The sequence below is a fragment of the Fusarium redolens genome (assembly GCF_020744475.1).
Source record: "Fusarium redolens strain MPI-CAGE-AT-0023 chromosome Unknown BKA55scaffold_1, whole genome shotgun sequence".
Taxonomy (NCBI): domain Eukaryota; kingdom Fungi; phylum Ascomycota; class Sordariomycetes; order Hypocreales; family Nectriaceae; genus Fusarium; species Fusarium redolens.
This window is the reverse complement of record NW_025763664.1, coordinates 917,801-933,943: the sequence shown is the minus strand read 5'-3', so window position 1 is coordinate 933,943 and position 16,143 is coordinate 917,801. Positions and strand designations below refer to the sequence as shown.

The 16,143-nt window shown below is 48.3% G+C and overlaps 4 protein-coding genes across 4 annotated transcripts; all 4 read right to left on the bottom strand.

Annotated features, from left to right (window-relative positions):
- Positions 1-788: 788 nt before the first annotated feature.
- On the bottom strand, positions 789-5,970 carry BKA55DRAFT_682355 (uncharacterized protein; the record flags this gene model as incomplete). The annotated part of the gene is made up of 4 exons (XM_046198327.1): positions 789-1,304; positions 1,890-2,071; positions 2,125-2,661; positions 2,796-5,970. The coding sequence occupies 4 exons, from the start codon at positions 5,968-5,970 to the stop codon at positions 789-791; spliced, it is 4,410 nt and encodes a 1,469-aa protein (XP_046056036.1).
- A 2,491-nt stretch (positions 5,971-8,461) lies between these two features.
- On the bottom strand, positions 8,462-9,095 carry BKA55DRAFT_4027 (uncharacterized protein). Its single transcript, XM_046186047.1, has 2 exons — positions 8,728-9,095; positions 8,462-8,674 (listed from the first exon to the last, which is right to left on the bottom strand). Exons 1-2 carry the CDS (start codon positions 8,988-8,990, stop codon positions 8,548-8,550), a joined length of 390 nt encoding a protein of 129 aa, XP_046056035.1. The 5' UTR covers positions 8,991-9,095; the 3' UTR covers positions 8,462-8,547.
- A 106-nt stretch (positions 9,096-9,201) lies between these two features.
- On the bottom strand, positions 9,202-12,175 carry BKA55DRAFT_495400 (uncharacterized protein; the record flags this gene model as incomplete). The annotated part of the gene is made up of 3 exons (XM_046186281.1): positions 9,202-11,349; positions 11,403-12,035; positions 12,089-12,175. 3 exons carry the CDS (start codon positions 12,173-12,175, stop codon positions 9,202-9,204), a joined length of 2,868 nt encoding a protein of 955 aa, XP_046056034.1.
- A 1,627-nt stretch (positions 12,176-13,802) lies between these two features.
- BKA55DRAFT_3987 (uncharacterized protein) lies at positions 13,803-15,375 on the bottom strand. The gene has a single exon (XM_046186046.1). It carries the CDS (start codon positions 15,154-15,156, stop codon positions 14,200-14,202), a length of 957 nt encoding a protein of 318 aa, XP_046056033.1. The 5' UTR covers positions 15,157-15,375; the 3' UTR covers positions 13,803-14,199.
- Positions 15,376-16,143: the final 768 nt, after the last annotated feature.

Genomic DNA, 16,143 nt, shown 5'->3' with positions numbered 1-16,143 from the left:
AAACAGGTGCGCCACTGAAGCACGAGCAGGAACCTGCACCTCAAATGGGTCTCGCCAGGAAAAGATGGACTTTTATTGACGATGTTAAATGGTAAATTGCTGTCCCCAAGATTAGTGACACTTCATCTGGAGAGCAACAGAGAGATCAAGAGCAACAAGACACAACCTCTCTACACAAATCTCCAACATGGACAACTACCGGACTCAAGCAATATGAATATTACTAGGACTTAAAATAGCTCAGATCGATATCCTTGACCTCCTCCTCCACTCTGTCGATGACCGGCCTCAACCTCGCATATACAGTACAGTTCTGACCATGATTCTCGCTGGGAAAGACAACTGCCATGTGAGGAAACTCCTTCAGTGATGCCAGTACTTGCGGTATACTGAGTCCGTGATAAGGTTCCTTCATGTCTCGAAACTTGCGTTTTCCTCGCATCAACGCACCGAGTGCCATAGCAGCACATTGTTCCAACCCAGTTCTGGACAACTATGTTTGGCGGAGAGGGTCTGCTCTAGATTTTCGAGAGCCGCGAATACTTTCTTTACCAAGATGATTCTCATACCGTCAATTTTATCTAACAATGGTTAGCTTAGCGTAGATGTACGTTTGGTGGGAATACCGACCAAGCACTTCAGTCAGGGGAAGATCGTGCAAGGTAACCGTATTAGGGCCTTGGTATTCTGAGAGGACCAATTGTGCGCAATGCGAGAACTCCTTTTCCCAGGAAAATACCCAAGAGTCAAACAGCCACATCAGGCAAGTGCTTTTAAAACAAGGTATTTCATCTTTTTCGAAACTTGCGAGCCATAACTCGGACAAGAGTTGTGCTGCTTCGACACATTGGAAGTGATGGACGATAGCGGCAACGTGTGTAAAAAAAGTCGAAATCAACAGTTCGAGGTACTTGAAAGTTTTTACCGTGAATGATGTTTAATACGGTGGCCAAAGCCTTTGCATCCCATCCCGTGAGGTATATGTCGTTGGCTGGTCGACGAGCGCGCGTTGTCGGCTGTGAACGAGACACTTCCAGCTGTGAAGAGAGGACTGGAGATGCAAGAGACAGATGGTAGCTGGACACGCGCATTCGAATCTCGACTTCTTTATCTTCCTCCTGGGGATCAGTTGTCCCGTAGAACAAGCTGTCCAAGGTTCTCATCTTGATCGTGAAATCATCTTCCTCCTCATCGTAGTCCTCTTCACCCGTCACGGACGGTTCTGTTCTTGGTTGTGGAATTGGTTCGGGTGCTGGTACTGTCGGGGTGATCTGCTTTGCTTCGGGCTTGGACCAAATGTGATGCTATCATCACGTACGCAGCCGTACGCAAGTGTACGTGTACGTTCCTGTACGGTTGATATATATGAGATTTGCCAACATACTCACCCAGAATCACCCAAACAAGTTAAACACCGTGCACTATTGAATAAATGAACATTAATCAAGATCAAAATCTATTTTTACAGCCCAAGGTTCGTTTTTCTCCGTATAAATAAATCTTTGGATTTGCTTCACATATCTCACAGCCTGACCCTCCTGCACACATCGTCAGGCAACGACGAATAGCACTGTAATCCAGTCCACAAAGTACAAAAAGCACAATAGGTAAGGTAATTGCAACAAAGAAGCATCATCCCCACTATTATCTCATATCTCTCCTGGACCACTCCTAGAATCGAAATCATTAAAACCGACAGTGTCGATCTCCATCCTGATGGGTTGAATGCGTTTGTACATTCTTGCCCTGACAGTGCATGGGTTTGGGGGTAGTCTCGCCGGCCGAATGGAATAGCACTGACGATTTGAAATGTGGACAATTGCCTTGCAAGGAAAAGTCTCGATCATATTACAGAGATCTCCGATGCTGTAGCCTGTAAAAGGACTGACAAAGGGAGGATCCAGCTTTCCGAGTCGGTCTTTCAGTTTCCTCACGTACCCAAGTGTCATCATGCTGCACTGAACGTTTTCCGCTTTAGGACAGCCCTCTTCAACCAGTAGCTGATCTCTGAACCCATCCAGTTTTGAGAGAATCTTTTCGATCTTTTCTGGTCTCAATTCGTCCAACTTTTCTGGACTGTATGTCAGGGGGGCTATCACACACATAAATGGGAGGTTAATTTACCGAGGAATCCTTGTGGAGGGAGGCCATTCAGCTCAAAGTTCTCCGGGCCTTGATAGTTCATGACGACCAGTTGTTTTGTCGACTTGAACATTTCTGGCCAAGAGAATACCCAGGAGATATAAAACCACATCAGACAGGTGCTATCCAACTTATCAACGGTCTCGTAATCGTAAATCTTGGAGCGCCAAATTTCGGCTGCCATAGCCAGCGCGTCGGCACATTCGAAGTAATCCGTTATGACGGCGATCTTGGCGAAGAGCTCGAGATCTATGCTTCGGGGTACCTTATCATGACGGCTGTGAATGATGTTGAGGAGTGTGGACAGCGCTATCGCGTCCCAGCCATGGTCAGATGTTTCTAGGATCGATGGGCGGGCACCTCTTGAGTAATTATTGCCAAGGTCGGCAGCAAGATCGAGGTGATGTTCAGATACAAGCATCTCTATCCGAACACCGTTCTTGTCGGATTTCTGAGGGTGTTCTTTGCCGAAGAAAATGATGTTAAGATCGCGCAGGATTCTAGTTGAATAATCGACCTCTAATCCTTTTAAATCTAGCTCCGACTCTGGCTTCAGCAAGAGAATTATGATTGACGAGGAGGTAAGAGAAAAGATGATAGAACTTTATGTTAAAATTAATCAAACGAATCTATGATGCTAAACGCCTATGAACCAGTGACCTTGATCGTAGAAGCCACACTCGGCACGCCATTCTTATCCATGACAAACAACATCCAATATCCTGGCAGCGCAACACCAGGATCACTAGGTACCTGAAACGAATACGAATTCTTTCCTGCGTTAGTCAACACCAGGGGAACACGCCGTTGGTCACTGTTAACAGTATGCGTTGCCGTTCCGTACCGCACCAGTGAAGCTTGCACAATAGCTCCGCCCGTTTGAATAGTAACTGTTCCTCCAACCTTGATGGTAGACACAGACACGGAAGTTATCTTAGGGCGTGTGGCTAACTTGCCCTTTGAGTCGTATAGATAGGGAGGGGTGTAGAGTTGAGCGTCGAAGTGGTTTGTGTCACAGCCGCCGCAGAGACCGCCGCCGCCGTTGAAGACTCGTCCGTCGGGGAGGAGGAGAGCGATGCTGTGATATGTCCTTACGATGTTATTGGGCTTCATGAGCTCAAACCCATCTTTTTCGGGATAGTACATCTCAGGTTGAAGCTGGGGCGTTGAGTCTTCAAAGGGGATGGCGTATTGCTGACCACCCGTGATAAAGACGTTGCCGTTGGGAAGAACAACAGAGCTGTGGAAAACACGAGGGAAGAACAGACCCTCACTGGCGTAAGAAACAGAAGCGTTCGTACCAGGATTTCCGACGGTGATGATGTGAGCATCAGTAGTAGCATCCGAATCCTGATAATTCGGAGTTCCACCATGAGTCAGGATCTTGCCCTTGACAGCGTCAAACATGATGGCGTTACCACACATAGCATCAGGCGCAACACCACGATCAGAACCTCTCTGCCCCGCCGTTTTGACATCGCCATTCTTCTTCTCAGTGTAATACCAATTCATGTTCTTACTCGGTCCAGCTTGGAACACAGTGCCGCTCTTCCAACCAAACAGCCAAGCATGGTTATCAGAGCGGAACAAGCCTTGCGCATCATCCGTGAGCATCTTTTGAACATCAGCTTTGTTAAGCAGTGTCCAGGTCTTCTTCTTCTGATCGTAAACTTCTCCGTTCTTGAAAGACTCGCCGCCGCTCCAGGATCCTCCGATGGTGAAGACTTTGCCGGTGGAGGTCGTAGCGGAGGATTGATACCCGCGTGCGACTTGCATGTTGGGACCGGATACCCAGACTTGTTTGACGGGGTCGAAGAGACTTGTGCGCTCAGCGCTGTTACCGCCCGTAACGACGAGTTGACCGTTTCCGTCGAGGGAAATGCCGGGGCAGAACATGTCGTGGTTTGTCTCTGTGACTTGACGCTCTGCAACTTGGCCAGTTGCTGGGTCCCAAGTTGAAGTGAGAGTTAAACCACCGGGACCACCGGACATGGTATCTCGAGCCCAAGAGGACCAGACGAGGACTCTGCCAGTGTTGGGATCAACGGTTCCAGCGACGGGGATGATGGGGAAGTTGATGGTAGGACCCCAAGCGCCAATTGACGCCTGAGGAGGAACGTAGTCGTTCGCTTGGAAGACGTTGAGTTCTGCAATGCTTGTCCAAGGATTACCATTCGCCTCAGTGAGAGCAACGAGCCTGATATATCGTGCAGGCTGTGTATCGAAATTGGCATACTTGACAGTCCAGTCGTTGTACCAATTCCCATACGCCACAGGTGAACCCCAGGCCTTTCCATCCTTGCTCAAGAGAACCTGATGCTGCGCAATATACCCATTCTGCGAGCCATCCTGTCTCGGCAGCATAGAAATACCATTGACGTTATAGCTCTTCTTCATATCAACAGTAATACTATGCGGCGGCGCAGGTTCACTACTCTCCCACTGGGTATGCCAGATAGTATCATCCTTCCCATCGATAGCATTCTTACACGCATCCCCCTCATGCACGCTATCACACGTCACTGACCACTTTGAGCGGTCGATCGCGGCGCTGTTGAAGGGCGCGGCTGCACGGAGACTCAGTACATTTTCATTTCTCTTGTGGAGGGAGGAGGAAATGGGACGGACCTTTTCTGTGTCGAGTTGGGGACGGGGTTTTACTCGCGAGCTAAACTTGTTGTTGATGGTGCTGGCTTTGGGGGGGATGGCTTGGATGTAGCCTTTGTTGAGCTTGGGGATGTCGAAAGAAGAACTGTAGCCGGGGCCGTTTTTGCCGCCGCCTTTGGCGCTTTTGGGATCGAATGTTGAGCCAGATTGATGTGTGATGAAGGATTTCTTGGAGGGCTTGGACTTGGAGTCGTCTTTGGGACCCTTCTTGGAGCTCTTCTTAGAGTTGGTATTGGAGTCCTCAGCTTTGGATCGTGACTTTCCAGCATCGTCATCACCATTATGCTTTCCAGAACTTCCCTTCTTAGACGCCGGAGTAGCCGTTGGTGAAGCCGATGATCGAGTCTTGGAATCATCAGTCTTGGTGCGGGACTTGGTAGCATCGTCATCTCCGTTATGCCTACCACCGTCATCTTTGCCCTTCCCCTTTCCTTTTCCCTTGCCTTTGCCCTTGTCATCGCTTGCAGGCGAGCTCGTAGGTGCAGTGGTGCTGGTCGAAGTAACAGATACTGAATCTGTTACACTGCTGGAAGATGTCTTTGGTGAATCCTCAGGCTTGTTGCGAGACTTTGTAGCGTCATCATCGCCGTTGTGCCTTCCCTTGCCATCTTTCCCCTTGTTCTTATCCTTGCCCTTTTGCTTGTGGCCGCCAGAGCTGGAGTCATCGTCACTTCCATGCTTGGCTACACTCGCAGTATCCTTAGACTTTGACTGGGCCTTGGGGGCTGCTTCTGGCTTATCAACAGGAGCTGGGCCAAAGCGGACATAAGTCGGTTGCATGAATGGCTCAGCATACACCTCATCCGTGTCATCTGAAGAACCTGAGGGAGTATCATCAGACGAACTTGATGGAGTGGCATCAGATGGATCCGTAGGCGTATCAACTGTAGACTCCTCATCAGAGCCATAGGTCTGTTCAACCCTGGCAAGTCTTCGCGACAAGGCAGAAGCAGGGAACCCAGTCTTTGGCTTTGTCTTTCCAAAGACTGGAAACATGGAATCCGAATTTGTCTTTGATCCTGCCGCAGACTTTGAAGAATCGGTTGTATCATCTGAATCAGGTCGAGGAAGTGCATAGCCACCCTTGGGAGCTGAGAAGACTGGTAACACCACAGCATCAGTGACGCCCAGGCACAACGTCAAGGCATAAACAGGCTTCATTTTAGATTATAGTATAAGGAGTGACAAAGAGGGTATGAGTTGGTGGCAGGCACTTTTCGTCAAAGAGAAAACAAAGAGCAGAACAGGAACTTACACGACATTGTCAAAACACTTTATAAAAGAAGCCTCACGTACGAGTATAAAGTGTATTAGTGAAGCTATACTAAATGCAGGAACATATAGAACCGTCGGGACCTTACATGAGGCTAAACCTTGCCAAGAACGTGGTGGTTCCAGGAACCCGGAGGAATGCAAGATACCCCATTTCACGGCCTGGACCATTATATGTCATTCCTATCACAGAACGAGGTAACCCAATATCGGCAAGGGTCTCGGGCAAGGAAGCTTAATTATATGCTTGGCCTCCCATGTTAATTAAATGTTTGAGTTCTCGGTCTTGGTTTTTGACAAGTCTACCCAAATACTTCAATGCTTTTGCATAGTTCACTATTTAGAGCTTGTAGACGCCAGGTCGACTGCCGGACTTGATTACTCAAATTCTAGAGGTGACTAATTGCATTCTTGAGTATTGGGCTTTGGCAAATGGAATGAGGTGGACTGCTCTGTGCTGAAGGGTCCAAACGCCGGTAAGCGATCTACAGAAGTGTTCCGCCTCTTCTACACTGTTTCATCCAACGAAGATCATTTCCAAGTGCCAATAATGGTTTTATTACCATGTTAGTATGCAGGGTCCAACGGTGATACCGAATAACTGGTATGTTAAACGATGGCTTCGTCCCATGGACGTTCCTGATATAGGTAGCACAGGTGGAAAGCTTGAATGCCGGCTGCCGAATGCGCATAACCGTGTCTTCGAATCATGTTTTTGCATCACATTCGTATTCTTAAGCTTGAAATTCCTATTCAACTATTGAGTACACAAGTTCCCAGCTGTTCTGCTAAATCACATGGACATGAACCTATCACTTCTCTTGCTATCCATAATCCACAGCTCCAAGCTCTAATCAAGTAATAGCCTCGACTAAAAGCAGTTGTTAACCTGGTAGCTTCGCTAAAGGTGCCCTGTGAAATGGACAACATAGTCGAATGAAGGCATTGGGCGACTACTAGATCCCACAGGCAGATGACAAGTTCAACTTAGCCCCATGACTAGCCATCAGCTAGTATGCTTCCATCAACTTGACAGCTCCTATTCCCAATCCGATGGGCTAAGAGTCCGGGCGTTTAAGGCCAAAACTGGGCTTGATCAGGCTGCCGGACTGAAGAGTTACTGGATATAACGTAACGACAACATGCGCGCGCTCCGGGGAACTCACCACAGGGAAAGGGGACATGCATAAGGGCTTTAAAGATATAACAGCCATGGGATTTTTTGTTGCTAGGTCAGGAGGGGACGGGGATAGAGTTGAGAGTCATGCCCGAGAGTTAACAATTCTTCAAGGACTCGTGAAAGCCACTGGGAGCCTCTTGGCAGTCCTTGTCGAATAAGCTCACTACAAGAAGCCATAACAAAAGGCAATACAATAGTATAGCATTCCAAGCTTGGGTGTCTTTCTCAAGATGCTGACATTATGAGTCACTGAGGGTTCGTTCAATTGCAGTCTTTACGACCAGTTTCTTTCAGAGGTCTAGTACGGATGTAATTCTGTATTTTCATTACCAGATCAGCGAAATTCAAGACATTCGCCATCAAGTCCGTCAAAAGGCATTTACAGTATAGATACATATCTGCTCTCTGATCTATCTACTCTACACTGGCTAAACTAAATGCGAGAACTCCAGTTCAGCCTCCTTTCCTGCTGACTCGCCATCAACCTTGCCATAAGGCTGTAAGCCACAAGTTTCCAAGCCAGTATCCTCCTGCTAGCTCAAAGGGCACCATAAAGCAACTACACCACATTGCCAATGACTAAGTTGGTATGCATCTCGATAAATAAGATCAAATACGGAGTTCTCTTTTAACCCCGAAGCTAGCACCCATCTCTCCACAAGCCCTATCTCGCCAAGAGTCTCCAAACTCTACCCAACCCTATTCTAATTCATCTTCTCTCAGTCTCCAATGACTATTCACGGTAGAGCAACTCTCCGACCTTTCTCTAACAGCTCAGCCAGACCACTCTCAGTCATCATCATCCAAAATCCCTCTTTACTAGAAAAGTCGAACCCAGCTTCCCATGCAAGTTTCTTAGCATGCTTAGCCGCCATCATACAGCCCTTAGCTTCATCAAACCTAAACCTAAAATGATCCATGAAGCCCTTCGTGTCATCCCAAGCCTCACTTACCCAATCATTCAGAGCCGGTGCAAACGCCCAGTCACAGTCTATCGTCTCCCGATATCCCATATGCTTATCGAATTGCACCTGATACGTGTTCCGCAACATTTGTCTTCGATACAATCCTCTGATGGTCAAGTATGGTAGTTCCCCCTTGAAAGTTTTCTTCATCTTCTCGATCTCTTTGTCGGGGTCTCCTCCGCCTATGATATTGCAGATGTAGTTTGGCGCGTAGACAACGTTTTTGAGTATTATCTCGCCATGATTCTTTACACAGCTTCTATTCCCAAACGCTTTGTCTTGAGTTTAACAGTGCCGACACCGTGAGCCCAAGTATAATCCTCAACATCTACGGCGCCACCACGTCAAGAACTCTTGGGCATTTTCCCATGGTTCGTCGGATCCATGATAGATGATGCTGCTGAAAGCCATATAGTCATCCTCAACCCATGCGTAGTCCCTGGTAATGCTGGAGTCAAAGATTAGCAAGCTACCCTATGTCTCAGAGAGGTCTGGACCTACTGGATGTTTGATGTGGGTGAATATACCCACGAAGGACAGAGAAGATCATTTTTACCTGATGGCTGCCGATGACAGGACATGTGGCGATTAAGTGGACGGGACATATTGACTAATGTTATGATTTGATTTGTGAGATGACAGAGGTGAGATGACGAGGGTTCAGGATCCTGGTCAATTATGTTAACCACCACGCCACGCCAGAGCACAGTATCAATATCGTATGAGCATCTCATAAATCCCATAAAAAGTTTATGCAACGCCATAAATAATCCATCCTCGGTAAATGTAATAATGTTAAGTATATCCAACAGTTCAACTCCTCGCGCCAAAGGGTATCAGCGTGCCATGCCATGCTAAGTCACTTGGGCGCCAAACCACAGCATATATCATGTCCATCCAAGTATCGCTCGCTATCATATGTAGATGTTCAAAAATTGCGTATGCCAACGTATAAATGTCATGTAAATCTTTGCATCATTTACTTGAAGATTCACCGCCTTTCAGTAATCCGACCTGTCTGTCATGTTCACTTCGTAATTGTTTCTCACCAGTCGGTACAAGCGTCTTCTCTTCAAGACCCGCGTCAAACGCCGGATCTCCAGCGCGGAACTTTTCGCGAATGCCTTCTATGCCTGTTGGAGCTATTGGTAATGGTGACTCGGAAGCTCGAATGGCATCTTCTGGCCAAAGAATTCGATTTGCTTCCTCGACTGTGAGAGGAGGTTCGTCGATTGTGGTTATTGGTGGTGCGGTGGTCGGAGACGCCGGTGGTGGGTCGAATACGGCCTGTCGAGGGGTCGTCGGAGATCCGATGCCGGTGGATCTTGATGTGGGTGTCCCGGTCCGGGCGCGTGGTGTCCGTGCGGGGCTATCCGTGATCAGCGCAGGGTCCGACGATCCCTGATAATCACGTCCCCTGGTTGTTGTGCTCGTAGTAGCGGCTGATCTTGGAAGGGATGGGGTTACTGAAGTTGAATAAAGACTATCATCATCATCGTCGGAGTCTGTATAGTCTCCTTCTGTTTCAACAACGCTGTGAAGAGTGATGCCGTCTGCAGTATCCGCTGGCGTGCGCTTCAACACTTCCGATTCATCTCTGAGCACCTTCTCTTCATTGGTGGTGGGACCAATTGGTATGTGATTGCGAGTCGCTGTCCGTTTCCGATCCATACGGAGAATGTTTCTCATTAAATATAGTTCATGCTTCTTGTAGGTCTCGTAGTATGCTCGGCTGATCATCGCTGCTGTGTGAAGATCATCAATTTCATCCAGTTGACATAGAATACGAAGACGAACGATCTCGGGAAACTCGGTAGCGACGCTGTAGTTCGGATCAGGTGCAGCCATCCGATCAAGGCCTTTGTTGAGCTGAGTTTGAGGTTCTCGTTCTCTGTGTTTCGAGAGTCCCCAACCATGGCTCTTTCCACTGATGTCAAATAGTGTCAGGCCCAGCACGCTGTTGTAAATATCACTGATGGCAGAGCGAAACATTGGCCCAGGATCACACACGCCTCGATGTACGGGTGTAGGTGGTGCTGGAATCCTCCTCAACGCATCAACAATCTGTGCCAGACTCTTCGATTGTGGCTGTGTCCTGGGTAAGTGAGACAAAGCATCTGGTGCCATGATATGAGGCAGAAGGTTCATCTCATTGTAAAGCAGCATTAGCCATCCGAGGTTTGTGGCGTCACACCAATGGCTGCCCTTGGGACATCTTGGTGTACTCGTCAACATCGTGGGTGGTAAGCTATCAGAAGAAAAACTGGCTCGCGCCTCTAGTGAAAGCTCTTCCGAGCCTTCCAACGTATTGTGTGTCGGTTCCTTCATGTACTCGCGGATAGCGCTGACACAGCATTCGTGAATTTGTGCCATCTTTGCGCAACGAACAGCCCAGATCTTATCCTTGATCTTCTGAGGCCAAGGTTTAGCTTGTAATTCCTTCTCGTCGACGAGGTTCAGAATTGTAGTCTTTGACATTCGCGAAAAGAGTCGACGGAGTCCAAAAGCGTAGCTGATGACCAAGAGCCCATCTGGCATGTCATCAGCACCTTTGTGCATCCATTGTGGCAACCATCGGTGTTCGACAATGAGTTCCAGAGGAGAAGTACTCTTGTATCGCATGCAACACTCGGCGATAGCAACGAACTGCTCGAATTCGATTTCTCGTGGAACCATTTCGTTATGCATGTGTGCTGCGTGTAATAAAATCTCCAGAGAATCCAAATGGTTCAGTTCAACCTGTGGCATGCGGTAAAGTTTGGCTTCGGAGCCGTCCTTACAGAAGTACTTTGTTGGGGGCAACGGGAGCTGTGTCGAAATATCATCATCGTCATATAGATGGAGACTGCTAGAATGCCCTGCAAACATGCGCGCAAAGATAGGTGACGTCTCAGCGAGCATGTAAGACGAGACTCGAAAACGTAGTGCTGGGTCGCTGTGGTTACATCCAGGTGCATTGTTGGCGAACTCTAGTATAGCATCACCGCGCTGCGAGATGGCATACTCTTTAATGGTTCGGTCAGGTGAGATTCCCGATTCTCCTGTCTGCAGAAGCTGCCTTATTTCGTTCAACTCCTGCTTAATTCTCTCGTAATCGTAAAAGCGCATTTCATATTTCGGAAACTACAATTTGTCAGCTGTTGGTCTCTTGCAGATCTGACCAGGACGAAACACACAAATTGGGGATCTGCCGACATGACCCGGGTTACACTGGCATTGCGCATTCGCTGCACAGCCTCTTTTCGAAACCGCTTATTCGTGAACAAGGCTTCCACCTGTTCCGGCGTTGCATCGCGCTCGTTGTTCTTGTACGTCTCAATTAGACTCGTCCGGCAAGCATCGGCGAGGGACTCGAGGTAGTTCTTCCAGTCACGCACAGAGGACAGCCAAGCATCAGTCTGATGTATGCTCTTTCCAACACTTCCGGAGACAACCTCAGCTAGACTTCTTCCACTGAAAGAACTTCTTGTATCGTAGATCTGGCCAGGACTTTGTGGGGAATCGAGGGTTGAGTCACGGCGGGGGAGGTCGCCACCATTACGAGAACCGCGACCGAGTTCTTCTGTGAGAATATGTCGGCAGAGTGTAGCGCATTGCTCCTTATGTTTTGCGAAGTCTTTGTAGGCTGAGTCGACGTGGTTGGGCGTAGTGGGAAAGTTACGAGGCATCCGCTGAACAATGGCCTGCAGTTGTCGGATATGAGTTTCTTGACTTTCTAAAGGGTTCGTGGAGTGACCATCTGGAGATCTGAGGTGAAGGTCGAGGTCGGAGGTACTAGTTTCGGGAGGATGTTGACTGATTATTTTCATCTACACCACTTCATCAGCATGAGTCCTCTGATCATGAACTTGGCTGAACCTACCCCTCGTCTCGGGATCTTGTTGATCAGTGACTTCCATTGTCGGCCGCCCCCAGGTGGAGGGCCATCGCTAGAGGTTCTTGAGACCATATCGACCCTCATGGATAGATTAGATTGTTTATCGCCGGACGGGACGGAGTTTCGGAGGGAGCGCATCAGGCTGCGATGAGGAGCGCAGCGTCAATGCCAGCGCCTGACCACAGCATTGTAGTCACAGCGTGGCAAAGAGGTGCCTCGCTGGAGGGTAGCGTATGGAGGTTTGTGATGTATTCAAGATGCGGGTTGGGTCTCTAGCTGTTTCGTGTATGTATAGTCGAAGTTGTCTTTGGATCGTCCGTACGGCCGGGGTTGTCGGATCTTTGATGTGACGTTGGTGGATGGTTCCAGACGGCTGGGAACTGGTATTGCCACGTTCAGACCAAACTCCTCTGGAAAGATTAGGCGCGCGATGGCGTACTGACGAGTCAAGTGAAGATTCAAGCTGTCGACCGTAAAAGATAGGTCTCGAGAGTCGGTGATTTACGTTTTCGGTTGTTGTCGTCGTCTTCGGATCAGAGTCAATGCAAGGTCGAGATCGGGACCCGGGAAGTCATTGACAGAAAGTGGAGGACGCTTGGGTCATAAGGTGGGTTAGGACTTTCCCTCAGCCTCTGGCTCTGGCTCTGGCTCTGGCTCTGGTCGGATGGAGTCTGGGGGTTCTGACGAAGCTGGGGTTGAAAACTGGGGCAAATACAACTTGGCGTCTGGGCCTTTATTAGCGGGTGCCCATAAACTCTTAGTTTCTCTTGTGCAACAACGGTAAGAGAGGGGGTCGCAGAGGTAGTCTGTTAAACGAATGCGAGTCTATGAGGAGACGGTGAGAAGAGGTAAGGGTAAATGGATGGGTGATTTGAGTATTAGAGGATTGACACAGTACGGACCGTTCCGATTGAGGCAGATGAATTGAGTTGGGAAACGGTAAGAGGCGTGAGGAGAAAGTATCCATGATACGGTACTTACCTACAGAAAGTACACCATCATAACTGATGCAATTAGTATGACACTTATGGGAATACAATGCCTGCTTGTTCAGTGGATCTCTATCCCCAGCAAGTTTGTCACTGCATCTGGATCTGGCGCAAAGAGGTAAGACGCATTGCGGGGGAGGAGTCTCAAACACTCACTCATCAGTCACTCAATCTTATCGCTGTATGGGACTCAGTAGTGGACTATGAGATGAGCCATCTCATCGATATATCGGGACCTGGGCTGTCAAATCCGCCAGCTTGTCTCTTGCTGTTTACGAAACTCGTACTGACCAGTTTCTAATACTTCCTTTTATAGCAAGCTCCATGTGATGTGAAGGTCCACAGCATCGAAGACTAAGGGACTTCTCAATCAAGTATCCGCTCAAGGTTTCATTCATAGAGCAATCACAAACCAGCTTTCATTGATGAATACGATATTCCCTAATGGGATTCTATTTCGGCATATTGTTTTACTCCGTGTCAGCTTTTCAGCAGAGCAGGCATCAAAAGCTGCATGCATGAAACATGTTCCGTACATCATCGTATTCCAGGCAACGTTCAACGGTCAGAACCATCGATAGGCGTTGAAAGCATAATAAGCCATTTTACAACTGCCTCACTTTATGCGATGATGTCACCCCTGCAGTATAATATGCCCGGTTTCTATTATCAAGTCTAGGCTACTGCATAACATAGCAAGCTCTTGACGCCTTTCACATGGTGATGAGACGACAAACCGCAGCCGATGCATTTATTCAGTAAACTCATTTTATCTCTCGGGACCCGATAATGACAATCTGTCGACAGATGATTTGCCTTCCTGTCAGCTTTTGTCGATCTTGCGTAAATTCAGAAGTGGACGGAGCTGTGGTAAAGGGTTGATGAGCCTCTCAGTGAAACCGGTACAGGTTGGACTGACACGTTCCGTCTCTCATCTTTCTTCACTGACTATACTATGTTAATATTCATTATATTGGCATTATCCTTAAACTAAGAAATACTATAAGAAATTGCAATTTATTGATGGTAAAGAAGTCAATTGGTGTCATTGCTGTTGCGCATTATCAAAACTCATTCATCCTCACCCTATGCTCACTTACTCCCTCATCAAGCCTTCTCGCCAAACACAAAAACAACTCTATCTCTCCCCTTATCACCCCAACCCTCCTCAACATCCTCAATCCTATACTTCTTCAACCCCTCATCTCCCAATCCCACAAGAACCTTCAACATCCCCACCGTCTCAGCCCCCAACTCCGCAGGGTTCCACGCGCCCGGCCCCGAGCCCCGCACCGTAACATCTCGCCTCCTCAGCCCCATCGCCGAAATATCACCCATATCACCCGCCATAGAACCAATGTTGATCCACGTAATAGGATTCTTAGCACTAGCTGTACTAGGACTCAATAAGAAAGCATTCGGCCACGGTCCGTAGAGGAAATCGAGAACAATGTCTGCGTCTGCAGCGGCGGAGAAATCTGTGGCGTTGGGTTCTTGAAGAACAACGCTGGCGTCGAGATCGAGCTTTGACAGCGCGTCTTTGTTACGAGCTGCGCCGACGATGGTTGTTGCACCGAGGTGACGAGCTACTTTGATAGCGATCTTTCCACTGGCGCTGGTAACGCCGTTGATGAAAACTTTGTAAGGTTTGCCCTCTTTTCCAGTCCAATCAACACGCTTTCTCAACGCCATCCAACTCGCCATGACGGGATTCACCATGGCAGCTGCAACAACAGGGTCTACGCCCTCAGGCAGCTCAACGATGTTATGAGTTGGCGCATTGACGATCTCGGCGTAACTGCCCTGCTTCGTACCAAGGAGCGAGAAATAGACTTTCTTGCCGGTTGAGACATTGATGCCTACGCCGTCGACGCCGGGAACGTGGGGGAGTTCAGTGGCAGTGTAGTGTTTTCCAGCCGCGCGTGTGCGAACGAGTTGGTGAAGACCTGCAGCGAGGACTTTGATCTCTGTCTCGTTGTCGTGGACTGGGGCTGCAGGAGGGAGAACTTTGATGGACCTGGGAGGTTGACCCCATTCCGTGACTTCAGCTGAAAGCATGCTCATCTTGAAAGTGTATGTGAGAATATGAAAACCCACTTTCTCGTGGAAGGATAGAGTATGGGATATGAGAACAAGTGTGAGGAACACAATGACCTTGAAGTGGAATTATACCGACGTCTTTATACTTCAACTTACACACCCGATCTATCAAATGTGTCAGCACTATTTCAGCCTCTCAAAGACAACCATATCCCTTAGTAATGAAACCCCTCTATTGATAAGCTCTCGGGAGTGAACAAAATTACCGCGCGAGAACCTGCAAGGTTTTGAATAATACATCATGTAATCGTGCTTTGCGTCTCAGATTGACGGAACTTCGGCATCGTCCCCACCGAATTGGCGGTTATACGGAATGAAGAGGGCGATAAATCATACAATAGTCCGAGTTATTATCTGATCCGGAGATCATCCCCGCGGTCTCCACTCGGAGCTCCGCGGTGATGGCAAATACTTCATCATTTACTGTTAACCCACTGACTGATCTTTGGGCTATAGGCCAGTCTTCACAATTCGAGAAACTAATATGCATTAAAACTTTCATTTATCTCTTTTCTGTGCTTCGTTACATCTGCCCATGCTTTTTACTGACAACCATCTAAAAAAAAACCGCTTGACCCTTCTTTGCCCATGCAGCCTGTAAGGATATGAACCGCTGTCCCGCCCCCCTTAAGATGGACTTGTCTTAAATGCAATTGCAGCTGTGTATATAAAACGCCTCCTCCCAACCGGCCATGTGTAGAAAGACGCCAACGCCTCTTCGTTTCCATGTGTGCTTGCAACCAACCGACCGACCGACCGACCAGCCAACCATCCATCCAGCCATCTTTCACTTTCATCTAGCCAGCGGATCCGGCCTTGCTGTCCTTCTCCTCTTCCATGCCACTTCCCGACGTTGCCAATCTGTATGTCAAGTCCGCAGGCCACTGCGGTATAAATGCTATGAATAACACCGTTGGACATCAATTGTACACTCTCGCTACATATGTCAAT

Excerpts from the sequence above, each read along its gene's own strand:
- BKA55DRAFT_4027 (XM_046186047.1), bottom strand. The coding sequence starts at position 8,990 with ATGGCGTTGCATAAACTTTTTATGGGATTTATGAGATGCTCATACGAT. Across the intron at positions 8,675-8,727 it reads TCACCCACATCAAACATCCA|CATTACCAGGGACTACGCAT; the intron begins GTAGGTCCAGAC and ends CTTTGACTCCAG.
- BKA55DRAFT_3987 (XM_046186046.1), bottom strand. The coding sequence starts at position 15,156 with ATGAGCATGCTTTCAGCTGAAGTCACGGAATGGGGTCAACCTCCCAGG.